This window comes from Hevea brasiliensis, chromosome 2 (assembly GCF_030052815.1).
Source record: "Hevea brasiliensis isolate MT/VB/25A 57/8 chromosome 2, ASM3005281v1, whole genome shotgun sequence".
NCBI classification, from domain to species: Eukaryota; Viridiplantae; Streptophyta; class Magnoliopsida; order Malpighiales; family Euphorbiaceae; genus Hevea; species Hevea brasiliensis.
The window spans coordinates 114,109,668-114,137,271 of NC_079494.1; the positions used below are offsets into that span (position 1 = coordinate 114,109,668).

Sequence of the window (27,604 nt, forward strand, 5' to 3'; positions counted from 1 at the left end):
AGCCGAAATTAAATTGAATTTCTGCTTGAGACGAACCCAGTGACGAGTTTTATTGATTTTTGAGTGATGCACCAGTTGAGCACATCTATCAACCAAGAGGAAGAGCAAAGAGTAAGAGAGGTTATTAATGGAGAAGCTACAACAACCAACAAGCATGACTAACTGTACAGATACAATTGAAGATTGCTGTACACCCGAAATTATTTATCAATCCTGAGGTTATTACAAAGATGTCCTAGTTCAGGTCTTGCATCCATCCAAGCTGTGAATCTTGTTTCAGTTGGTTTAGCACAATAAAGATAAGATCTGAATGTTATGAGAAAGAAGTACCGCCTGCAAATGGACAGAAAGAAAGGATTATTACAATGTTTGAGCAATTGTGCACAACAGAAACAAATGCTCAGTGATCTCTCTTCATATTTCACAGAAAAGTTGCCAACTCAACTCTGTAAAGTTACAAAGCAATTCTTGATTGAGTCTTTATGTCAATTAATGGCAAAGAATGAAAGAATGCGAACTAACCTTAAAGCTTTAATGCCCATATCCATGATGTATGCACGTTGCTCATCATCATCATCGGGATACTTTCTGAGTTCCTTGCTGTAATATAGAATATCATCACGTAAATTCCCAGCACCGGCACACCTTTAAAACAGAGAAACAAACTCAGCATCAGAAATCAAACCACAAAAGAATTAATTTAAAGAAAATATAGCAATAAAATAAACAATAGAAGACCACATTAAGCAAAACAAACCACAATTTATAGAGATATTACTCTGCCGAATACAATTGGAGAAGAGAAGAATCAGTGAACCAGTTTTTCTTCCCTATGTCATGAAGAATTCTCTGCCTTCATGTGAAAAACAGAGCTTTGCTCTGTTGCAGGTAAGTGCCTTTCTAGTTATTATTTTTGTAAGAAAAGGAAAGAAACGAAAAATTACTTGTCAATAATAATGTCAACATCTGCTTTGCTCTTTGGACCATACATGAGAACTCTTGTAAGACTTAGTATGTCATGGTAATCGCCCATCTTGAGTGTCTCTTCATCACAGGATTGAGAAGGTAAGTTCACTTCATGCACAGAAAATGACTCTGTACCAACCAACGTTTGTGGAATCTTTGCTGTGAAGTTTGCTTCTGCACCTAGTCTAATACAAATAATTGCCATTGCATAAGCTACGCCACCAAACCCCGTGTGTGAAACAAAAAGGTAACTCCCTCCACACCTACAAACAAATCATCATTTTCACAATAAAATTAAGGATAAAACAAGAACAAAGCATAACTCATTATTATATAAATCATTAATAATCGAAAGTCCAAAATATTAAGACTCCATCCAATAACACAAAAGAAAAAGTTCAATCTGCCACCATCAAAGATCTGCAAATCTTTTTGACTAGGAAAATGATTATTATAATCTAATTCAAATGATGGTAGAGGTTCAAGAACATGGGAGTGTCTTGTTGAGAATACCCGCTCTTGGCACTTGCGGACTACCAAAAGAACATAGGAGCGTTTGTCTTGTTGAGAATACCTGCTCTTGGTACTGCAGACTACCAAAAGTAAAATGGTCATTTAATGAATTTCATTTGGTTCCTGAAAATATATGATAAATACATGATGATATGGTGCATGAATGTTAGCAGTTGAAAATTTTGGACAAGTATGAAGTTAATTCAAAACTGATTCTCTCACCGACTTTGCCATTATTTAGTGCCAATCAAATTGGTCAAGTTCATTATGTTAATGTCCCTAAACAAGAAATGGCCTCTGCGTTTGACTAATTTTTTGGTTGGTGTTACATGATTTCTTAAAGATTCATTATGCAACTAACAATCTGCCTAGTGATGATACAGTATTTCAGGCTTTCAGCTACTGCAATAGCCTCTGGATGGGCAAGACCACAAGGAAAAAGGGACACAATTAACATATGACATACACAGCCAAAGTGGTATTCTTTAAAGGATTGCCAATCTTTATCATCTTAAATGAATGCTGGAAAAGTTGACAAATTTGAGAATAAAACTATTCTTTTCCCTTACAATTTATAATGGCTGACCCAGGGAAGTGAGAGAATGTAAAGATGATATTTGCTAGGCTTTAGAGACTGGGTGTAACACTCTAAATTTTTAAATAATTATTTTATATGTAAATTATAATATTTTATTTTATTAAATATTATGAGAATTAAATTGAAATTTTCTGGATTTTTAAAATCAGGTTTGATTTTCTTGAGATAATAAATTTTATCGATTTTTAAAAATTTATTTAAAGACCACATGGCAAATCCAAAAATATATTTGGACTCCACAAATTTTTCTGAGTTTTTTGTAATTTTTTCGAAATTTTTGGACCTCATTTTGGGTCTCAGGGCAAAGTAAAAATCGAATTTCGGGTAACTTGAATCGAATCGGCCGAATCGAATTGAACCAAATCAGACCGATCAAATCAAACTGGTCCATTTCTCTTTTTCTTCCCCTTCCCCAGCGCGTTCGACACCCTCCCTTCTCCTCCCATTTTCTCTCTCCTCTTCCCTTCCCCACGCCGGCCGGCCACCCTCCCTTGCTCCTCCCTCGCTGGCTCTCCCTTAGGTAGCCTCCCCATTGCCGGCCGCTGCTCCATTGGTCGGAAAAACGCGCCAGAAGTTCCCTCCTCACGTGCACACCGTTTCATCTTCCCGACGTGATTTCGGCCGATCCGGCCACCAATCAAACCAGGTCTTGTGTCCATTTTGTTCTACTCTCCAAGAGCTTTCCAAAGACACCTAGAACGCCCATTTTCATTAAGTGATTTATCTTAATCAAGCCCGAGAAGTTTTAGTCCATTTTGATTTTTGAGCTAAATTTCTCCTAAACTGAGAACCCCACGGTGGATTTGAGACTACTAGCACGCTCTACTCGGTGAGAGCTTCATGGTGATATAAATTTCAAAATTTTCTAACATCAAAAATTCGGTGGGTCCCGCGAACTTCGTAGTATTTTTCTTAGTCTTTAATGAGCTTATTTAATTAAATAAAAATTAAATTTTAACTCCTGATGTTGTGAGTTTCGCGTAGGTACTTTCGTTTCCCGAAAATTTCATAGGCGCTCGGATCTGCATTTTCGGGCCAGACAGACGAGCTGCCGAAGCTACCTCGGAAACGGGTTAACATTACAGTCCTTGCCACAATTTTCAAACGTCCCGGACGTGTTCCCAGCGTTAGAATTGGAGTAAGTAAACCCGAACTCCAAATTCCCTTATTTGCCTAGTGCTGAGTTTAAAATAAAAATCCATAAAATATTCGTGGGTTGTTAAAAAATTGTATTTCCTTTTGTAATAATGTTATAGCATTGTGATGGACCATGGAGCACAATTTTAGAATTTTTAAAGCTAATTTGGATGGTTTTTGCAGAATGTCAGTTTTAAAGACTATAACTGAATTGTCTGATTATGTGAAGTTTGCCTGGTTTGGAGAGCCCAAGAGGGGCCATGTGATGATGTTAAAATGTGGACTTGAGGCTTGTGACCTTATAAGTATTATTTAAGCTACTTTGCAGGTTGGATAGGTCCTAAGTACAGAGGAAACTCTATCAAATTTCTAACATAAATTAAGGTGTCTTTTGTATCTTTAAAGGCTTGTTTTGACTTAGTACTGATGAAAGTATAATATAATTGTTTAGTTGATCAGGGTCAACCCTATTCTTTCACTTAGCCGCCAAAGTAACTTCTGATTAATTTGTGAGTAGATATTGATTTTATTTACAATTTCAATATTATTATCTATTCAAGACATGCTTATGTATTCACTTATAAATATATGTATATAGTTAATTATTAAGCACACCTTGTATTGCATATGTATATGATGAATTTATTGTGGATGTTACTTTATGGTAATTTGGAGCTGTGTGCGTGTCGGTGTGCGTGTGATGTGATTATGGATATTGATAGGACGGATAGACACGGCTGGAGCTTGACTCGCTGAGACCCAATACTTTTTGTGGATAAGTCGGTGTGAGTATAGTTTTGAGTTAATCTCGCTAACCCCCACATTTGGATTATTAAGTGAAAGTCCGGCTCGAATTGATCTCGCTAACAGAGGTTAGAATTAAGAGAGCTATATAGAGAATCAGCTCCCATATATATATATATATATATATAGATTTGACACACGGGTGTATGAGTGCTCCAAATTACCTTTTATGTGAATATGATTTGATTTGTTTGAAATATGTGAATGTGTTGCATTTCATCTTCAGGAATGCATTAGACTTAGATAGTTATAGAAATTTTATCTAAAATCAATATCTTACTCTATGAGTCGAACGCTCACTCCTGTTCACTCTGTTTTTCCAAGCTACAGGAGGACCTTTTATGATTAATCTGCTTCCTTTCTCATAGGTCTATTAATAGCAAATATGTGTATTTCATTCTATTGATTTAAAATCTAGAACTCCACATACACTATCAGTATTCTGCTCTTGTCGGGGGCTATATAATTTAAATCATTTGATGTTATTGTAATTTATCATGATTATGTATGGATGTTGAGAGAGTTACCTCCTTGGATGAGGGAGGTGAGCTCCCATTTATAGGGTTCCTATTTGTCCTTACTCTATCATCTTTGCATCTAGTTTCTGCTTTATGTACCTATATGAATTGTAGTTATATGGTATTTTATTTTGGATTTTATAGGCTAATACTGCTGAATTTCAGGAAAATGCATAGAGGTAAGAGAGCCGCTACGGTACCAAAACCAAGAGTGCCGGATGAAATATCGGTGCAAGATGAGGCACTTGCCCCAAGGAGACGAGTTAGGAGACCTAGAGCTGCTCAAGTGGAAGAGCAATAACCAGAAGTAAAGGAACAGTTCTTTATGGCCTAGGGTCCTATGGATCCAATGGTAGCCACTCTAGCAGGCCTACAAAGAACAGAGAACTATAGACATGATGGCTCAATACATGGTCCACCCTCCACAGCAACGGCCACTGCCACTAGTACATCAAGAGGAACCATACAACTCAACTCAACTAAGCTTTTATCCCAAAAATTTGGGGTCGGCTATATAGATTCTCTTTCTCCACACTAAACAATTTTGGGTTAAATCCTCAGAAATGTGTAATGTTTCTAGGTCATGTTGTACTACTCTCCTCCAAGTCAATTTAGGTCTACCCATTTTTTTCTTTCTATCCTCTAACCTAATGTGCTCTACTTGTCTAACTGGAGCCTCCGTATGTCTACGCTTCACATGACCAAACCATCTCAATCTCCCTTCTCTCAACTTATCCTCAATTGACACCACTCCTACCTTTTCTCTAATACTCTCATTACGGACTTTATCTAGTATAGTATGGACTTTATCTAGTCTAGTATGACCATACAAACAGATAATAAATTTTAGGAAGTTGGTGCCTTGGACTTATGATACCACAGATGATGCATATTGATTCTTGGACTCTTGCAAACAGGCAAGAGTGGAGCTACAGTTGATAGAGTGTGTAGCATGTGATGGGACCTGTGCTAAGACAGTGGATGACCGACTACACGCTTTCCTGGATTAAGGGTCTATCCTGGACACAGTTTGTAGAACTATTTATAAACAGGTTTGTACCAGAGAGCTTCAGATATCAGAAGCAGTGGGCCTTTGAAGCCTTAAGACAGAATGGCAGATCAATGGATGAATATGCTTTTTAGTTCTTGGAGTTGAGCAAGTATGCTCCTACTGCTGTGGCCACAGAAAGCATAAAGGTAAAGAGATTTTTGAAAGGGCTAGACAGGAGGTATGCGAACCCGGCTATGTTGTCGGACCAACCTTTTGATATAGTAGTGGATAGAGCCCAGCAAATAAAGATCAGTTATACATGTGATGAAGGTGGTAGGACAAAGAAGAATAAAGCTGAAGGATCATTTGGTATGCCTTATATGAGTACCATGGGTGGTGGCAGCCAGAGTCATCACAGTGGAAGGACTAGGAGTAACAAGAAAGGTGGCTTCAAACATAGATCCAGAGGGTTCAGACACACGGGTGTATAAGTGCTCCAATTTATCTTTTATGTGAATATGATTTGATTTGTTTGAAATATGTGAATGTGTTGCATTTCATCTTCAAGAATGTATTAGACTTAGATAGTTATAAAAATTGTATCTAAAATCAACATCTTACTCTATGAGTCGAACGCTCACTCCTATTTACCCAATTTTTCTAGGTTACAGGAAGTCCTTTTTATGATTAACCTGCTTCTTTTCTCACAGGTTTATTAACAGCAAATATGTGTATTTCATTCTATTGATTTGAAATCTAGAACTCCACATTTACTATTTGTATTCTGCTCTTGTCAGGGAGTGTATAATTTAAATCTTTTGATGTTATTGTAATTCATTATGATTATATGTGGATGTTGAAAGAGTTACCTCCTTGGATGAGGGATCTAAGCTTCCATTTATTTGATTGACTATATTGAGGATGGTGAGAGTGAGCTGAGCTCCCCAAATTGAGATATGTTGAGTTATTTTATGTTCACAAGTCGGGTGAGTTGAAAACTCCCAATTGGATAGTCCAATTTATGGCCAGACTCTGTCTATTTGTTTTCTTGAAATTGGACTACAGTGATGGGCCTTATAGTTTGGTTAGGAATAGTTAATCTTACTACGGACTTTGAGGGTCTTATGCTGACCCAAATCCTAGTCCGGTTCATAATTTGGGTCGTGACACAGGGACAGTGAGCCGAAGGACAGCAATTACAATCATGTTCCAACTACCTTGATTATTCAATTATTCAGTTGGCATATTGCTATATTACTGCTAGTTAAAGAACAACTTTTTCTGGTTCAAAAGAAAAAACAAATTTTTTATGGCGCAGAAGATAGGAATTGATACTTACTCATCTTTGCAATACTGGATTGCATCAACATCAGAAGCTAAAGCCTCCCTCTCTCTAGTTAATGGTATCCTGCCATATGTTATATCATAACCCTCATCTTTTAGAGAAGCATACACTTCAGCTGGTGTCTTCACATCATCTGCAAAGATGTTTTCCCAATATCCTATGACACTGGACTGATTTGTTGCTGGGTTATATTCTTCACGATGTAAAAGCATTCTACCTCCAGATTGTCTCACCACAGATACTATATCTTCTTTTAGTCGTGCCTCCATATGTTCCACCTGTAAAACAGTTGCATGAAAAGGCAGTAGAGAGGAAAAACTTGGCATTGTAATTAGTTCTTAGGGCAAATATAGGCCGGCAGTGACATACCACAGGACCAGTAATTCCAACATGCTTGAGTGTATCAACAGGTTTATGCAACTCCCTAAGGACAAATGGCGTGCTATTAATGTAAACAATTGCTTCTTCTCTAAGATCGGTCAATATCACTTTATGAGAATATGATTCTTCTAACTTGGGCCTGGCACCCAAATATGCTAGCATCTCTTTAGCACCAGCAATTGTTGGAGTTGCCATGCTATACACAGGGTATCCGTCCACCTGAAGCCCATCATCAGACAAGGATGAGTATATATATACACGCTAGTGAGACTGTCGAATTTCTATCTTCTTAGCCATGAAAATATCCCATGTGGCACATTAAGACTTTTAATGCATCTTGTTTCCATCCTTTTGAGCTATATTTTTATCATTTGTAATAACTAATATCACATTATTACCATTAATTAATGTGACTTTTCAGTTTCCTAATGCTCAACATAACATCAATTTTATATATATATATATATATATATATATATATATATATATAGTCCTAATGACAAGCATAATGAAAAATAATTCATAAACATAACAACAGTGGCACATAAAAAGCCACAGCTACAAGTATATAATCATGAAGACCAAACAAAATTACTATAGAAAAATAACTCTATGGAACTTCAATGCATAGAAAAGGTCTATACATAAACCTAAAACAATCATAAATATCTCATTACATTTGAAAATTATAGTCAAAAAAGTATTCAAAGATAATGAACAAGATTTCCCACAAATATCTCCAAGGTATTTTCTTAAAATTTAACACATTTTTTCCATTTTTTTTTTTATATTAGCAAAAGGCCTATTTTGGCCCTTAAACTATTGGCCAAAGGTCAAATAAGCACATAAACTTTTTTTGGGTCCAAAGAAACCCCTCAACTATTAAAATAAATCAAATAAGTCCTATATAGTTTAATTTTAATTCAATTAAGTCCAAGATCACATTTGACTGTTAATTGACTGTTACAAGACCATAAAAAATAATATAATATTATTCTAAAATATTTTAATTCATTTAAAATATTCCTTTCATTCACCACATCGTTGCCTTTCAAATATTCTCTCTTTCTATACGAATAAAGGCCTTCTATTGATAACTCTAAAGATGCATTTGTTGCAGAAAATTAGGATATTGGTTCATGAACATGGTCAAGAGTGATTCAAGAAAGTAAAAGATTGTATTGGATTCAGATGAGAACTTGTTTGAAGGGTTTAGCAAGCTTAATCATAATGCAGTGCCCTTCAACTTAAAAGGGTGGTATGATAACTAGCTTCAATCCTTCATGGTGTGTACAACATCTAGAACGCCAGTGGTCTATGCTTTAGTGGAGGATGAAGTCGAACCTGTCGCTGGTAACTCGAGAAGTGAATTAAAAATGTGGAGGAGGATAGTCAACAATAGCAACTCAAGAGAAGATGTTAGAATATCTTAATTAGTGTAAATCCCTTAATCAGTGTAAATTAGCTGTAAATTAGAATATAATTAAGAATCATTGTATTTATTGGCTATTATTAGTTTTCTAGTTAGTCCTAACCTTTGTATATAAATTAGAATGCTTGTAAATCAGTTTAGTATGAAGAAATATAAAAGAAAATTTTCCAAATTCTCTGTTTTCTACATGGTATCAGAGCAGTGCCAAAATTTATTAGCGTGAACAATGTATTTCTGGGTTTTTTTTTTTTTGGGTCAACCTTCTACGTCGTTCTAGGAAGGGAGGTGACTGTCACCACCCACTTGAGGAGGAAGGACACCAACCGATCAGCCTACGCCCGGAGTCCCGCCGGCTTTCGATGAAGTGCGTGAGCTCACACGTCTCCAGAAGTCTCGCATCATTCTTCAAGCGCCGGCGCGTGCACCCTTTTTTTTTTGTGATTTCTCCGACCGCACCTCTTGCCAACGACCTTCCCTGTCCGACGCGCCTCTGACCAATGTGTTTTCACACCTAGTTTGCACATTCATTTTTTTTTGGCACCTTCCGTTGCCCAGTTTCTTACTTTCTGTCTTAGTGCCTATTTCTTTAATTGAAAAATGACTGATGAAAAGAAGAAAGCCTTTAAAACAAAGGCTGAATTTGTTGGTGATAATCCCTCTTTACAAATTAGTCCAGTAAAAGTTGGATGGAACTAATTATTTGGCATGATCTAGATCTTGTCTACTGTTCATTCAGGCTAGAGGACTGCAGGGGTATATCACTGGAGATAGAAAAAAGCCAAAAAGTACTAGTTCTACCTACAGCCAGTGGGAGTCGGAGAACTCTCTTATTATGTCATGGCTCATCAATTCTATACAACCTCATATAGCTCGTGGGTATTTACTGTTAGACAGTGCCGCTACCATTTGAAGTGTTGTTTCTCAGATTTATTCTCAAGTTAGGAATAATGCACAAGTTTATGAGCTTAGGAACAAAGTTCATGGAATGAAACAAGGTGAGTTGACTGTTGTTAAGTATTATGCGGAACTGAGAGGTCTATGGCAAGAGTTGGATTTCTATCAGGACTTTCAGGCTTCATGTCCGGCTGATGCAGTTAAGTTCCATTAATTGGTTGAGAAGGAGTACATATATAATTTTCTTGCTAGGCTAAATGTGGAGTATGATCATATTTGGGTCCAAGTGCTTGGTAAGGATCCTTTGCCCACCTTAAGGCAGACATACTCTTATGTTCAGCAGGAGGAGAGGAGAAGGAGTGTCATGATCAATTTTACAGCTGTTGATAAGGCTGGGCTGGATGCTAACTCCTTACGAGAACAGTCATATGGTCCATCAGATAAGGATCACTTGCATTGTGACTACTGTGGGAAATCTCGGCACACCAAAAAACAATGTTGGAAGCTGCACGGCTGCCCAACTAAAGGGCGTGGAGGAAAAAGGATGGGCTCTGCTAAATCACAAGCAAATGTATCTGAGGCTGAGTGTTTCTGAAGATACTGCTATCACTGGGATATTTTCCAATGAAGAGGTACAGACTTTGAGAAGATTCCTATCACAGCTTGAATCACAATCCACTACAGTTGTCTCTTCTAACTTCATCAACTCAGGTAATGCTTTTCTTGCCAATCATAATAATTCATTTTGGGTTATAGATTCTGGAGCAAACAAACATATGACAGGCTCTTCGAATAAATTCATATCCTATTCTCTATGTTTAGGCAAAAAAAAAGTCCGCATTGCAGATGGATCCTTATCTAATGTTTCTGGAACAGGTTCTGTTAAATGCACTCCTACTATAAGTCTTAGTTCTGTCTTACATGTACCTAGCTTTCCTATTAACCTTTTGTCTGTCAGTTCTATTACAAAAGATCGCAACTACAAAATTGAATTTTTTCCCACTCATTGTGTGTTTCAGGAGTTGATAACAGGGAGAACGACTGACAATGGCAGACTGCAAGATGGGCTATATCTATTGAATGATTGTGTTGATCAGACCATGTTGGGACAGTCTATGGGTGCTGAGTAAAAAATTATTCAGTAGCATAGGAGACTTGGACATCCTTCATTTACTGTTTTAGAGAAACTTTATCCTCTTTTGTTTAAGAAATGCAAAACTGAATTGTTAGTATGTGATGCTTGTGAGTTTGCCAAACATACTATTCTGCAAAAAATAATAAGGTTTCAGTTCCTTTTATAACTATCTATTCTGATGTGTAGGGGCCTACTTAAACTGTGTCTTTATCAGGTTATAGATGGTTTGTGACCTTTATTGATTGTTGTAGTAGGTTAACTTAGGTATATCTGATGAAAGGAAAAAATGAAGTATTTTCATGTTTTCAGCAGTTTCACAAAATGCTTAACACCCAGTTTGATGCTCATGTTAAAATACTGAGAACTGATAATGGCACAGAGTATATAAATAGAGTTTTTCAGGAATATTTGAAGTCACACAAAATTTTGCATCAGACTAGTTGTGTTAACACTAGTGCTCAAAATGGAGTATCTGAGAGAAAAAATGAACATTTACTTGAGGTTGCTAGGTCTCTTATGTTTATAATGAATATTCTCAAACCTTACTAAGGGGATGAAATTCTTTCTGCTGCATATCTTATTAACAAGATGTCACTCCGGACTTTAGAGTTTAAGAGTCCTTTAAAGGTTTTGCAAGGTAAAAATTCATATATTATTCCTCCAAAGGTCTTTGGTTGTGTTTGCTTTGTTCATCAGCCTAATAGGGAGAAGTTAAAACCTCGAGCCCTCAAGTGTGTCTTTATTGGTTATTCCAGTACTCAGAAGGGATATAAGTGTTATCACCCTCCTACACGGAAATATTTTATAAGCATGGATGTTACCTTTAGGGGATCTGAATCTTATTTCCATTCACCTCTTTAGGGGGAGCATAGAAAAGAAAAAGAGGTTTCTTTCCCTTTCCCTTTCCCTTTCCCTTTCCCTTTCCCTTCTTCTTTGTGCTCTCCCAACTTTCAACTTCAAAGAGAAAATCTGGGTCTAAAGCCTATACCTAATAATGATACTTAGAGGGAGTCACCTAAATCTCAAGGGAGACTAAATGGACCAAATTTGAGAATCTATACTCGGCGGAACAAGAAAGATATAGCCATCGAGCAGGAGACTGCTGATCAACCGGAATCTCTGGATTCAATTTCTGAACATCTTGAGGTATGTGATGAGTCTCTTTTGGTTCCTGAAAAGTCTAATTTTAATTCTCAGTCTACTCTTCCTTCTTCTAATAATGATCTTGATATTCCTATTGCTCTCAGAAAAAGTGTTAGAACCTGTACTAAACATCCCATTTCTAACTTCATTTCCTATGATTCTTTGTCTCCATCCTATAGAGCATTTTTATTATCTGTTTCCTCTGTTTCTATTCCACAGGATTGGAAGAAAGCATGTCTTGATCCAAAATGGAAGGCAGCCATGGTGGAGGAGATAAAAGCTCTAGCAAAGAATAAGACATGGGAACTTGTTACTCTTCCACTGAGGAAAAAACCAGTTGGATGCAAGTGAGTATTCACTGTGAAACATAGAGCAGATGGTTCGATTGAAAGGTATAAGGCTAGGCTGGTAGCAAAAGACTTCACACAGACGTATCGGGTAGATTACCAGGAAACATTTGCTTTTGTTGCTAAAATGAATACCATCAGAATTTTACTATCATGTGCAGTAAATCTTGAATGGGATTTGCAGTAGTTTGATGTAAAAAATGCCTTTCTACATGGTGATTTAAAAGAAGAAATATATATGGAAATCCCTCCAGGGTTTGAGAATGGGAAGACCAGAGGAAAAGTTTGCAGATTGAAGAAAGCACTATATGATTTAAAATAGTCACCTAGGGCATGGTTTGACAGGTTTAGTAAGACTATGGTTTCTTTTGAATACTGCCAAAGCAATGCTGATCACACACTTGTTTGTAAAACACTATAGGGGTAAGATCACTCTGCTTATTGTCTATGTAGATGATATTGTGGTAACTGGTGATGATAGGAAAGAAATGATTCATCTAAAGGAACAACTAGCACAGGAGTTTGAAATCAAAGATTTGAGAAGGCTAAAGTACTTTCTTGAAATAGAAGTTGCAGATCAGATAAAGGAATCTTTATTTCTCAAAGGAAGTACATACTAGATCTGTTGGAGGAAACAGGAATGCTAGGTTGTAAACCAGCAGAGTCTCCCATTGAGGCAAATCACAAATTGCAAGCTAGAGTTAGGAAATCCGTGGATATTGGGAGATATCAGAGGTTGGTTGGCAAACTGATTTACCTTTCGCATACCAGACCAGATATAGCATATGCAGTGGGTCTAGTATATATGCATGATCCTCGTGAACCTCATTTGGAGACTATTTTCGGCATCTTGCGATACTTAAAATCTGCACCTGGGAAAGGACTTCTTTTCTCAAAGTATGGCCATCTTCAGATGAAGGCCTTTACAAATGCAGATTGGGGTAGATCTCTTGATGATAGGAGATCGACATCTGGTTACTGTACTTTTGTTAGTGGTAATCTAGTCACTTAGAGAAGCAAGAAGCAAAATGTGATAGCTAGATCCAGTGCAGAAGCTGAGTTTAGAGCAATGGCTCAAGGTATTTGTGTACTATTGTAGTTACGAAAGTTGATGGAGGAATTAAAATTGCAAGAAACTAGTGGTTTGTCCCTGTTCTGTGATAACAAAGCTGTCATCAGTATAGTTCACAATCCAGTTCAGCATGATCGGACCAAGCATAAAGAGATTGCCTGACACTTCATAAAAGAAAAAGTTGTCAATGGTTCCTTAAGTATCTCTTACGTAGGGTCGAAAGACCAGTTAGCTGATTTGTTCACTAATGGATTAAGTTGTAAGGGGTTTCATACCCTAGTTTGTAAGTTGGGCATGTGCAACATACATGAACCAACTTGAGGGGGAATGTTAGAATTCCTTAATTAGTGTAAATCCCTTAATCAGTGTAAATTAACTGTAAATTAGAAAATAATTAGGAATCATTATATTTATTGGTTATTATTAGTTTTCTAGTTAGTCTTAACCTTTGTATATAAATTAGAATGCTTGTAAATCATTTTAGTATAAAGAAATATAAAAGAAAATTTTCTAAATTCGTTGTTTTCTACAGAAGAAGTGAATGATTTCATATCTACAAGTTCCAACAACTTGCACAACATGGAAATGCAAGCTCTGCTCCTTAGAGAAATAGCGCTCATCGACTCTATGTTGTAGAAAGAGAAAACGAGAAAGGTAGATGTTTCAGAGTTCTTCCAAGAAGACCAAATCAACACTACCCAATTACACCTCACTGTATGTATAGTGTATACTATTGCTCCTATAATTGCATGACTAGGATTTGGGTGGGTGCTTACTCCTATAACTGTATGAAAAACAAGTTTTGTGTATAATTTGGTGATCTCAATTAAGTGTATCATCAATAGTCAGTATGATAGTATAGTTTTTAGATCTTTGAGTTAAGTGGATGTCTTTGTCTTATAACTTACAAATCTTTCTCGTTCTGCAGAAGATTAGTGCATTGAAAAAAAAAAAAAAATGAAAACTCTGGACCCTCCCCATCTCTTGGTGTCTCATCTCCTTTCTCTTCACAATGGTTCCAGAGTTAGAGGTACAGCTAACCAGAGCTTATCTCCTGCGTTTTTACGTTCTTGCATGTGTTTTATATTTTTGCAGAAGTTGACAATAATTAAGTGGGCAAATCAGTAATTTTACCACACTTTTTAGCGGTGTTAATTAATATCGTTTCTTTGGAGTTAAATATACCATTTTAAATAGTTGATGGGCTTCTTTGGACCCTAAAAAAGTTTAAGGGCTTATTTGACTTTGGGCCAATAGTTTAAGGGCCAAAATAGGCCTTTTGCCTTTTCATATTTTTTCCAACTTTCCACACTGTATGCTGATTATTTATTTTATTAACAATGAACACTATAAAATTTTAACTATAATTGCACTTGCAAGAATCAGCATGAGGCTAGTCTATCACCGAATATCTTAGTTTCATTACACTATATTTATACACATATAAATCTATATTTATAAATTATAATTGTAAACAAAATTCTTAAATTTGAAACCAATAAGCATAAACAATTAAAATACAATCAACAAATAAAGTGACATCTCACAATTTTATACAATAACAATTTAAGGAATTAAAAAACTCATGCAAAACATAGGAAAATATAAATTTATCTATGAGACCAGGGAATACAAAGGTAGGCATCGCTCCTACCCGCAAGCTGCAACATGTTGGTGGAGAAGATTTAATATGGGCTAACATTTAGGCAATGCATGTCTTATGGCCAATGTTATATTGATAACAAAATGCAGCAAATATCACAGTATGCTAATTAAGCTATCATATATATGCAGCCTTTCCATGTGGCATCACAATTTCAAAGAAACAGCTTGATACTACACATACCTTGTAAACATGAGGTGCTCCATGAATTTGTATATGACTGGAAGTCCTTTGACCAGGAAAGAAATACATTTTAAGTATAGAACCTGCTCCTAGAACTGAACCATTACGGGCCTTGATAGTGGCCTCCATCACTGCATCTCCATGCTGAGATTCCTGCGCTGCTCTCAACTCCTCCTGCATAAATAGCATTTACAACAATATCTAAGTTAAAACAGTAATAAAAGGAGAATCTAAATAGTCAGGAAAAAAGTATATATATTAACAATACTGAAGTCCCCAATAAGTAGGCAGAGAAAATATACAGGGATAGTGAAAAACCGCCCAGGTCTTAGTCTTATGCTCCATTTCATTGCTTGGACCTCAGGCCTTTGATGCAACCAACTCTTAAATGTCATCCTCAATTCTCCTTGCCCACAAAATCCATCAAATGCTTCACTTCCAAGATAGGCTGCAAAAGCAATTAAATGAAAGTACCGCTCCAGATATTCAGCACCACGGCTCAATGCTACTCTCCTCACCCTCGGCTCAACATGTTGTTGATTGACAACATTTCTGTAGTGCAGAACAGCTTGGCGTAGGTTCTGTAATGCAGAGCATCTATCAATGACAGCATCTAAGGCTTCTCGGCATTCCACCCCATTCTCAAATAATCTTGTTATCTTCCACAACAGTAGGATATCATCAATGCCAAAAGCACGACTTTCCTTTGTTCCAGTTCTTACTATGATAATACTGGAGGGGGATGCAGCAGCATTGCCTCCAGTTCCTTCACCACTAGAGCTGCCACTATCCACCTCTTCACGGGTCATATCATCAACTAGGACTCTAATTGGCCGCCCATAATCAATCCTATGCTTCAGAAGGCAAGCAATTACAGTGCCAGTGGTTGTTCTTCCCCTCCCCATCTACAAGTATTGCAAAAGACCAAAAAAAATAAAGGAGAGAGAGAGAGAGAGAGAGAGAGAGAGAGAGAGAGAAAGGCAGAAGAAAGAAAGAAAATTTCAACATGAGAAGATAGCAAACAAATTTGTGTAAATCAATAAAGATCCCTAAGCACACTTATAACAGTGGTGGTGAAAGAAGGAAAACTTTAACCTGGCAATTGAAAACAAAAGCAGTATCCTTGGAAGCAGAAGCAATATTTGCTGCCAATGTGTCGAAGTCAGAACTTTTGGGAGCTTTACCATCAGTGATCGGCACTCGTGCATACTCAATGGGAAACCCATCAGCCTCTAGGCATTTGAAGACCTCAAGTGGGGTCATAACAGAATCAGGATTCACATGCTCCCACGCATCAAAAATTTGCCCATCATCTGTTTCATGAATGACCATTATAGCACCTGCATAGCTTTCAGCTTCTCGTAAGATATCCTCCTTTAATCGAGCTTCCATTCTCTCCACTCTCTCACAATCAATTCCCTGAACGCATGAATCATAATCTCAGCTTCACCAACTGTAGCCCATGAAAATTGGGAAAGAGAAATTGAGCACAGCTTGCAATAATTTAAAAAAATAAAATAAAATTCAAACATAGAACAATGCCTATGTGGAAGACCACTTTTGTATACAAGCAACCTAGACATGTCATACATGGTTCTTCCATCCTGGGAATAAGCTATAAAAGTAACAATATATAGTCCTAAATCATACAGTGCCAAACAGTCAACTCATGGCAATAAGGCCGCCGCATTTTCCCGATACACAAGTTTATTTATTTATTTATCTATTTTAGCAACATCTATTCATCCATCACTTGTTGGTGAACATGATATTTCTGGTGCTGTACATGTCATATAACAACATGGAAGATTAAAAAGTGAAGTGTTGAAAGATCAGTCAAGTCTCAGCCACATGCACCTCTAATTTTCCTGCAGCTAACTTTGTATAGATAGGAAAATGATAGTCTTTACCGTGTACTCCAGCATGTTTTTATATGGTCTTTCAACCTCACGGAGCACAAATGGCTTTCCATTGATGTAGATAACAGGTTCTTCTCTCATATTGTGCCAAAAAATAGAGCGACCACCTTTGCGGTTTCCAATCCTTCGAATTACAGAGAGAATACCATCTATAGTTGGATTTGCAACTCCATAAACAGGAAATCCAGGAACTTCTCTGAAATTAGGTGCACCCTCCACTCTCTCCGGTAAAATTGGGTTTTGACAACCAGGACAATGGTCACTTTTTAGAACAGTTTGACTTCCTAAAACCTCCCCATTTCTTAAAGCAGCAACAACTCCCATCTCATGAGGACGGCCATCAGCAGATTCAGCAATCTTCATCAGAGACGGCTTCAAACTTGCATAACCAAGTGCACCCATTGGATCTCTCCTGAGCAACCTGCAAAAAGGAATAGTAGCAGCAAAATAAGTTACCTGTGATCTAGTTTAAGGACAGCAGGACACAAACTGACAGATTTAGTGCCTTAATTTTATAGAGACAAGTGAGTTAAAGGAAAAAACTATAAAAACTCTAGATGTTGAGGAGTTACACAAGCATGTGGTAAACTTGCAATATTTGGAAATATATAATTAACCATGAATGAATTTGCTTGCTCAGGGACAAACTATGAATGGTGAAGCAAATATAATGACCATTAAGTTTCTCAAGAACACACTCAAGATATTACAGCATACTACCCTGATCATTATAAATGAAGGCAAATACACTCATGATCGTCCATAAAAGTGTCATACAAAAATGGGTACAAGTGCTCAAGTGTTCAACTTCAACACTACAGTATTCCAACTGTTGTTTTCAAAAACAACATAACCCATATTGCAAGCAGACAATAAAATATACATAGACTTGACGAAGTTATTGCCTAAGTGGGACTGTAATTGAGGTATTTTTCATTTATTTAAAGGTGTTAATACACAGGTATATATATGTATACAATCATCTCCTATTCTAAATGAATTAAAATTCTACTTCCACATAAATTAGGAATCCTTTACTAGGATATCTTATAGGAGTTAGTCTCCTAATTGAAAAAGATTTCTATAACACTCTCCCTCAAGTTGAAGCATAGATGTTAATCATGCCTAACTTGTTACAAATGTAGTCAACCCGAGTTCCGCTTAGAGCTTTTGTAAACATATCTCCTAATTGCTCTACAGTTTTAATGTGTTGTGTTGAGATGATCCCTTGTTGAAGCTTTTCCCGGACAAAATGACAATCAATTTCAATATGCTTGGTCCGTTCATGGAACACAGGGTTAGAAGCAATATGAAGAGCAGAGGGTGGTAAGCTATTTGAAGATCCAGAAAAATACAAGAAGTTGGTAGGTAAATTGAATTATGTTACAATAACTCGTCCTAATATTGCATACTCAGTCAGTGTGATAAGTCAGTTTATGCCTTCCCCAATTATTACTCATTGGAAAGCTTTGAAACAAATTTTGTTTTATTTGATGGGAGCTCCAGGGCGAGGCTTATTATATAGTAATAATGGGCATTTGAATATTGAATGTTTTACAGATGCAGACTGGGCGAGTTCTAAGGCTGATAGAAGATCAACTACCGGATATTGTGTCTTTGTTGGAGGTAATTTGGTGTCATGGAGAAGTAAAAAACAGAGTGTAGTCTCTCGATCTAGTGCTGAATTAAAATACAAAGCTATGGCACAATCAGTGTGTGAAATAGTGTGGATACTTTAATTACTAGATGAGGTTGGCCTTAAGACCTCTTTGCTTGTACAATTATGGTATGATAATCAAGCCGCTCTTCATAAACACGTTTAAATTCCATAAAATATATTGTAAGAGTCTTGTCTTGTTTTTCAGGTCGATAAAATGCTTTGCAAACATCATATATGCAAGAAATATTGCCTTTGCCAGAGTATAAAAACTCTAAATATTGCATCAATTCTATAACATACTCACAGTGATTAATAAGGCTCATTATCTCACTGCGAATTGAATTCCGAAGCTGTAAGAACAAACGGGCATCTTCCCTTAACCAAGTTTACCTATTATCATCATTCAGTGGATCTTTAGTGAGATGATCATCTTTATCAATGCTCCTCAAATAAATCCGAACAGTTTTGCTCCACTCCAAGCAATTCAAGCCATTAAGTTTGTTTTCAGTGATTTTAGTCATCACTGGGACTACATCAATGATTATAGACTTGGTCTCACCCTTAGCCATTGCACCTTAACTGTCCACAGTCCACAAATAGCCCAACCTATCGAATATTAACAGATTTAGTGACCCAAGAAAAGAGAATCTCCAAACACTGCCAAGAACGTAGCCTCAAAACCAAACGAAGCCTGCAGGGATGGAATCACCCATTCGGGGCAACGCCGGGGAAGGATGTTCGGCCGTCGGAAGTCGCCGGAAAACGCCACACGCACGGACACGCATCGGCGCGTGGAATAGGGCTTAGAACAAAGAAGTGGCGCGTGGAGGCCACTCTCTCCAAGTCCGGTCACCAGACTTTTAGGGGCGGCCGATCGGCACCTAGGTCTCCTTCTGAGACTGGTTGTGAGGTATTTTGATGGCCCTAGGGAGTCCTCCTAGGTTACAGTTTGCCGATGACAAAGAACAGTGGACGGGAGGAAATTTTCAAGGAAAAGGCTTTCGGAACTAGGGACCTGAGGCTCTGATACCATGTAATTGAGGTATTTTTCATTTATTTAAAGGTGTTAATACACAGGTATATATATGTATAAAATCATCTCTTATTCTAAATGAATTAAAATTCTACTTCTACATAAATTAGGAATCCTTTACTAGGATATCCTATGGGAGTTAGTCTCCTAATTGAAAAAGACTTCTATAAGAGGGACCAAAAATTTTAGCAACATGATGAAAATCCATAACTTTAAATTGCATCTAGGTGAAAAAAAAAAATATATATATATATAGCTAACAGCATCTGCACATTCAAGTTCACATTATAAAACCATCTAGCGCCACCTTCCAGAAATCAACATAAATTCTCAGCTAGTGGAGATTAAATCATATAATGAGCAAAAGTGTTGAAAAAAAAATCCAGATAATTCTGGGCTGATAAAAGCATAACCAAAACATCAAGGGCCTAAGAGGAGTCCAATCTGTGGTCCACCCAAGAAGGCATGTTTCTACACTGGTGAAGATTAGCCTCAGTCCAGCTATAGAGTAGCAGAGGAGTTGGACCATCAGAAAGCACCTTGACAAATCATGAAGTCTACAACCACATCATTAACCTAAACAGTTACCAGTGAAAAACGAAAAGTAGGGAAAAGCATCGGATGTTCATACAACTCAGCATTACACTGACAATTTCAACCTACCACTGAGTTAAAACTCAATCCAAGAATGCATACTTATATAACTATTAACAGTACCATTACCACTTATTTCTTTACCTACGAATTATGCTATACAGCTCTGGTCGTGCTCTCATCCAGTCAGCAAAACTGCTATGCCCAAAAGAACTAGAACGGAGGGCATCTCTCTCTGAGTGAATATATACAGCAAAGCATATGAGAAAGTAGTATCTTTCCAAGTATTCCACAAAAAAAGAAAGTGAAGCCTCTCTCTTCATTTCATCTGGTTGACGAAGAATGCTATTGCGATAATTGGCAATTGCTTCACGCAAGTTCTGTGATGAAGAAACCTCATTTAAGTGAAAAAAAAATGGAGAAAAGGAAAAATCTCACACTTCTCAAAGATGTATAGCTGAACGAATTATGACAAATTTCAGAGCCTACCTGCATGGACGCACACTTATCAATGACTTTATCCACTTGTCTTTTACCTTCAACACCACCCTAAAGGCATGACAATAAATAAGTCAATTCATAAAATCTCAAGAAAACTGTGTCTGTAAGTTAGATATTAAGAGACAGAAATGATCAATAAGAACTGATATTAAATACCTCTAGAACCCTGGTCAAGCTTCTTATGACTGCATATTCTCCTCTACGAATTGCCTCCTCGGAGTTTGGCAAATTGTCGCTGACAGAAGAACCAGTGTCAAAAACTCTCCCTATTGAATTGGCTCTTGGAATACCTATTTTAAATGAAATAATAAATACAACATCAAACACTATCATGATTAAAACAATTACTTACACTCAGATAGAAATTAAAAAAAGAACAGTATATTTCAAAAGAACAGTTCTTATTTCCGAGTTACCCAAAAACAAATAATATTTTACTCAAATGAAACTCGAAGTATTTTTCGAGTTACTTATTGCATGTGCATCCCTAATCTCCATCATTGCAGTGATCATTTACGAATTATTCTCTAGAACGAGTCCTGACTCCTCAACTGGGTACCATTTCAGAATAAAAGTTAAGAAGCAAACTGTATGAATTCTTTCTTTCAATACATTTTTTCTAGTCCCAGCCTATAGTTATAAAGAAGAAGCAGCAAGAGAGAGAGAGAGAGAGAGAGAGAGAGAGAGAGAGAAGGAAGGGAGGGGGGTGAATGGGAAAAGGAGTGTAGAAAGTGAATGTTACCAGATGCTCCAATTCGCTTGAGGTAAACCAAAGTTGCTATTACCATCCCAGTTGTAGTTCGTCCACGTCCCATTTGACAATTAAATATGATTTCTTTATTCAAGTTTGCTCTATAAATTTTATCAACCTGAAAAATATAAAGAAGAAAGAGTAGACTAACAGTATTAGCAAATGGACATCAGTAAAACTGTGAATAGGGCTGACTTGCCTAGCACATTCCACAACTACAGTTCTTCCACCAAAAATATGTGAAACCACACTCTTTGATGCAGAAAAACTAAATTGCATATAGACACATGCATAACCAAATCCCACGTGACCTAAATTGCAAACAGTCCTAGGCCAGCCACAACAAATAAATAAAGGGTAAATTACTATTTAGTCCTTGAGGTATGTAAAAATTAACACATATGTCCCTCAGTTTTTAAAAGTCAAAGTTTTCATCCCGGGGTTTTGAATCTATCCAACTCAAAGGTCCTTCCATCTATGATTCTGTTAGGTCAGAATCACAAGGGGAGAGAGAGGCAACGAACAGAAGGTACCCAGCCCCAATCAGGCCACTCCAGGAATCCGACGAGCCAGGACCTGCTGCCAGATGAACACCCAACCTCAGACAATCCCATCGCCATTGGTCTTGCAGCGAACAACCATCAGAAGGCAGAGAATCTAGTGGGTTCAGTCGCAACCCGTGAACTCCACCCGCTTGGAACTCACCTTTTCCAGCACCAGCCAAGCCCACCGGCACCTCTGGAGCTGACCAGACCCATCATTGCCCCTGTTCATAGAGGAAAAGAGTGGGTCTTTGTGGAAACAGAGGGAGGAAGAATGGTGGTTGAGGTGCTGTGTGGGTGTGTGGCTATGTGGGTTTGTGTAGGTGAAGAGGAGGGATAAATGTGTTAATTTTAACATAGTTCAAGGACGGAAAAGTAAATTATTCTTAAGAGTATCTTAGTCATTTCATATACAATTAACGGTAAATTGATGGAAATATGGACAGAGGGACTTTGAATTGTACGGATTCAAAACCCAATGACTAAACCATTGCCTTTTAAAAACCGAGGGACATGTGTTAATTTTGACATACCTCAAGGACTAAAAAGTAATTTACCCATAAATAAATGAATAAGGTATGAACAAAACCATGCTTTCAAATAGAAGATATAGAATCTAATTTTAGAAGGAAATATAAAATTTTGAAGAAATCAGATATCACAGAGAAAATCCTCTTTCCTCGTATGCATTCATTTTGTACCTATTTCATGACAGTTCAGGCTAAATGCAAAATGGAATACAAATAGCAGTTGTAATGATTATATGCTCCATTGGAAGTTAAAGATACAAAAATTCAGTAGAATATAGGAAAAGAGAATCTGTGACCTCTCTCCCTGCCACGTGTTGACATTGATTGCTATACATCTGTAGAACACTTCACAACTTTATGACCCATGAGAAATTCTTTGATATTGATTCCAGTACATTTCAAAAGAAATCCTCTCATCAGCCTTTCTCAATTTATATTTTGGAGACAAGCCACTCTGAATTCTATCATACTACATTTCTTTTAACATAGTTGCTCATGGAGTCTTACACTCATTTTATCATGACTGAGCAGACAAATTTAAAAATAGAAAACAAATTGTTGGCTTCTGGCACAACTAAAAATTTCCACAATGTGATTGAGTGACGTCTATGCAATCAACAAGTGTATTTGTTCAAATAGGAATGAAACATGATGTCTCATGCAGAAAAGTAAATCATTAATCAGGCTTTTAATATAAGATTTAAAACATGAAACTCACTAAGATATCAAAATCCCGCTCCCCTGGTGATTTTTCATCAGTTATAGGAACACGTTCATAGTCAAAAAGGAACCCCTTTAATTGCAGTTCCTCATTCGCCTACACCCAGGAATGAAGTTAGAAAATTGGTAGACTAATCATTTTTTGCCAATTCACAAGCAGAAAGAGTTATATTGATCATGCCTCTAGTGGTGTTTTCACAGAATCATGTGACACTGGTTCCCACTGGTCCACCATCTGACCATCTGGCAGTTCATCTGTGACAAGTATTTTGTTTCCATATCTGCCACAAGCAAGAGCAATTGATGGTAAATCACATAGTATTCATAGGGCACTAGAGATAAACACCAAATTCAACCAACAAAAGCACCTCACAGCTTCCATCAGGATATCTTCTTTTAATCGAGCCTCCATTTGCTCAACCCTAGACCTGTTGATTCCCTAATTCAATACAAAAAGTTGCTATCAAGTAGACAATAATGAAAGCAAATTATCGTTAGACACATATATACACACGCGCGCGCACACAGAGGTTTGCATTCATTCAAGCAAACATATTATTTTTGCAAAACCAACTGATTAATCCAAAATTAAATATGAAAGAAATACTCACCAAACTACACCATAATAAGCTCAAACCACAATGGAAAATGAGCATAAACCTTATAAACTATAACAACCCTATAGTTGGACACTCTTTTAAAACTTGGCAGTTTCTCAAACTTGCAATTGGCAACCAGATTCAAGTATCAAGACATTAAGGTTATTAAAGATACAAGTGCTAGAAGCCTAGAATGCATACGGGAATTTTGGAGAGAAAACATGAAATGCAACATGTGAGAGGGATACACGAGGAGATTAAGGTAAGCCATGTATAAGAAGTAAATTACTTTAAAAATAGCATACCGTATACTCAAGATTGGAGAAGGGTCTTTCCACATCACGCAAGACAAAAGGACGTCCATTAATGTACACCACCTGTTTTAAGTTGTTAGAATAGTAAGTTTCAAAAACAAAAAGGTTATTAGCATAGCATAAGTGCATGCTGTATAAATTTTAAATTTAAACTGCATTCATTCAAGTAAGAAAGAGCTCATCAAAGAAAGAGCTCATCAAACATTTTTCTTCTTTTCAAAATATTCCAGGGCAGGCATGCTTTATGCATTTCCAATGAATGAATCAAAGAAAAGCATTGTACAGTCTTCACTTGCTAATAACTTAAATTAAAATTTGCTTCCTCAAGTTTTAATCTACTGCAAAGATTGATAGAAGATAATAGCTATTCCATTTAAATTATCTGAAATTAAGAGCACATTTTTTGTAGCAAATGACAAGTAAAAAAGATCGTTATATTGCAGAGTTAGTGGTTAGAAAGGCAATGCCTGTTCACATATCCTGATTTACAAGGCTAAGCAAATGAGACCTCCATTAACTATATTAAGACAAAAGGGGCCACAGGATATATGTTATAATGAAATCGTTTAGGATGGCAAAATTGGAGTGAAAATGGCAACTCATAATTCAAGAGTTGATTATACCATTAAAAAACTAAATAATCAAGTTCAGAAGTTATGGGAACTGAATAATTAACAAAAGGAAAACCAATTGCCGGACAATAATAATGACTCGTCAAAATAATGCATAGCACAAAACCAATCAAAGCACGGCGCCAAAATTGCTTAGTTATATATACAACAGAACCTGCATGCCGACAAATAGGCTTACTGGTTCCTCACGAAGGTTAAACCAAAGAACGTGTACCCGACTCCCATCTTTTTGGGCCCCAATATGCTTAAGAACATTACAAATTCCCTCAATTGTTGGAATTGCAACACCATGTACAGGCAATGAATCAGCCTGTTACAGAAACCACCAAAAAGCAAAAATAAAATAAAATCAAAACAAAATTATTCAAATTAGATCCTACATAAACCAATCATATGCATCCTACAACATAGTTAAAGACATTTACAAAACAATTAAGATCCCCAAAAAGGACTTGAGAACATATATGTATGCATACATCTCCGCCCATAAGAAGTTCACACATTACATTCACAAGCACTATATAGAAGCATTTGGCAAAATCTTGTAATATTATCGAGTTGTAAATTTGACCCAACATAACAATAATAATTGACTATCGTTCCTCCAGTAAAAACAAAAACAAATATTTGGGTTATTGCCAACTAATTATAAAGTCAAAGAAAGTGGAATAAACATATACGTTCAAAGGTGGTTAACTGGAGGCAAATAGTAAAGTAATTGGCAAGCGCATAACACGTTTTATTGTAAATTCCATCCAAGTTCGTTTGTTTCTAGCCGAGAATTAGTGTAATTTTGACATCCAAATCTGCCTTGATAAAGAAAGGAAAGACAATGCAATACAATGCGTAGATTTGGAAATCCAGAAATATTCCAATAAAAAGTGCCAAATCAAGAAAATAAAAGAACCTGACGGTAATTGGGAGCGCCATCGATCTGAGGAGTAAGTCGCTTGTTTTGACAGCCAGGGAAATGGTCGCTCTTTAGAATGGTCTTCTTTCCCAGAACTGATCCACCTCTAAGCTTCATCACCTGCTCCAACTCCTTAGGTATGGACATGGCTCCTCCTTACACTAGCACTACTATAAACAATTAATTCACAATATTATGCACCACTAAAAATTCAGAAATTCAAAATTCACCCACTCTCCGTATCAACTTTCTTTCTTCTCCGCTAGCTCAATCTCAATTTAACGTGCATGTCCAGAGTTCCATCACCGCGGCAATGCTACATGCAGATATATGATTAAGCAAGCAAAGTGATTATACAAAGACTCGAAAGGAAATGAAAGTTAAAAGGAAAAGGATTGTGATTTGTGATTAGGTTAGCCTGAAGAAACGAGAGAAAGAGACGAATGTTTGCAGAGGAAGAAAAAGCGACAAGAGAGATGAGAGAGAGACAGAGAGAGAGAGAGATAGAGATGGATAGATAATCATATTATAAAGCCGAGAAAGCAAAAACATTTTATTTGGGTGCGGAGCTTCAAGGCATGCGTAGAGTGTAATCTTGTGAGTTTGTTTTCTGTGGGAGGCGGTGGGATAAAGAAATGCAAACACTAATCCAGTGACACTCCTCCGTCCTTCATGGTCTATCACCGTCGCTTCTCTTCTTTCTGGTCTCTCCTCCTCTACCGGCCTGACACGTAAACGTGGAAAGCGTGTCATACTTTTTTTTTCCTTAGTACAATAAGCTTTGATTAGTAACCAACTCCGAGATGACTCTCATTTTCTCGTACTACTCCCTTCCTCTGTGCTTTTTAAAGTTTTTATATAAAAAGTAATAAAATCATTAAATAACCTTATTTTTATTTAAAAAATATTAATAATTAATTAAAATATATGTATATTTAATTACCGTATTTTATATGGAAGTTTAATTTATATATTTTTAATTTTATGTAAAAATTTTAATTTTAATTTATTTTAACTTAAAAATTAAAAAAATAAAAATTAAACATTTAATTTTTAAACTTAAATCAATAAATAAAAAAATTAATCTTAAAATTAATGAATTAAATTTTTTTAATTTTTTATTTTAATTAAAAAATTTAGTTTATAAATTTTAATTTTTATGTTAAATTGAGTTTTGAAACATTTAAATTAATTTGAACAAAAAGTTAAACTTCCGAATAAATATAAGATTTAAATTAAATATTTTATAATTTAATTAAAATAGAAAAAGTAAGAGATAAATGTATTACAGATAACAATATACAAGAGTATAATTTAAAAAATATTAATTCTTTAAATAAATAAAATAAAATAAAAATAATTTTTTTAAAACATCACTTTAAATAAAACGAAGATATTACTAAATTAAAGGCCAGATCATTGACTAAAGCATACAAAATTTCAACTCTTTAGGGCATTTTGTACAGGAATAACAATGAATAATTATTATTTTGATAATTTTTAATTTTTTATTAATATTATTTAAATATTTAAAAAGAATATATTAATTTTTTATGAAATTAATATTTATATCTTTTTAAATCATTAAATATTAAACTTAAAATTAGGTTAATAATTATCTTCAATTAAAATTTATAGTATAATATTTAACTTTTAATTTTTTAACTTTTTATTAAATACACTCTTAATTTTACACTCTTAATTTAATATTGTTTTATATACTTAAATTCAATATCTCACAATTTAAAAATAATTTATTATTATTATTATTAAAAAT

The 27,604-nt window shown here is 36.1% G+C and overlaps 1 protein-coding gene across 4 annotated transcripts; it reads right to left on the reverse strand.

Moving 5' to 3' along the window:
- Nucleotides 1-25: 25 nt before the first annotated feature.
- On the reverse strand, nt 26-26,646 carry LOC110661694 (uncharacterized). Of its 4 annotated transcripts, XM_058140026.1 has the most exons (20): nt 26,062-26,644; nt 25,825-25,994; nt 25,096-25,227; nt 24,277-24,348; nt 23,741-23,811; nt 23,554-23,653; nt 23,371-23,469; nt 21,572-21,698; nt 20,986-21,119; nt 20,818-20,877; nt 20,473-20,708; nt 17,033-17,462; nt 16,218-16,541; nt 15,425-16,027; nt 15,123-15,296; nt 7,242-7,472; nt 6,867-7,150; nt 945-1,229; nt 523-645; nt 26-333 (listed from the first exon to the last, which is right to left on the reverse strand). In XM_058140026.1, exons 2-20 carry the CDS (start codon nt 25,972-25,974, stop codon nt 201-203), a joined length of 3,768 nt encoding a protein of 1,255 aa, XP_057996009.1. In that variant the 5' UTR covers nt 25,975-25,994; nt 26,062-26,644; the 3' UTR covers nt 26-200. The 4 variants fall into 4 exon arrangements, 3 of the variants coding, with proteins under 3 accessions (XP_057996009.1, XP_057996015.1, XP_021676090.2); XM_058140032.1 differs by having other exon boundaries at nt 25,830-26,644; XM_021820398.2 differs by having other exon boundaries at nt 25,825-26,644.
- Nucleotides 26,647-27,604: the final 958 nt, after the last annotated feature.

Coding starts and splice junctions, on each gene's coding strand:
- LOC110661694 (XM_058140026.1), bottom strand. CDS start 25,974: ATGTCCATACCTAAGGAGTTGGAGCAGGTGATGAAGCTTAGAGGTGGA. Junction 25,228..25,824: donor GCGCTCCCAATTACCGTCAG/GTTCTTTTATTT, acceptor TTTCTGTAACAG/GCTGATTCATTGCCTGTACA. Junction 15,297..15,424: donor GGCGGTTTTTCACTATCCCT/GTATATTTTCTC, acceptor CTATTTATGCAG/GAGGAGTTGAGAGCAGCGCA.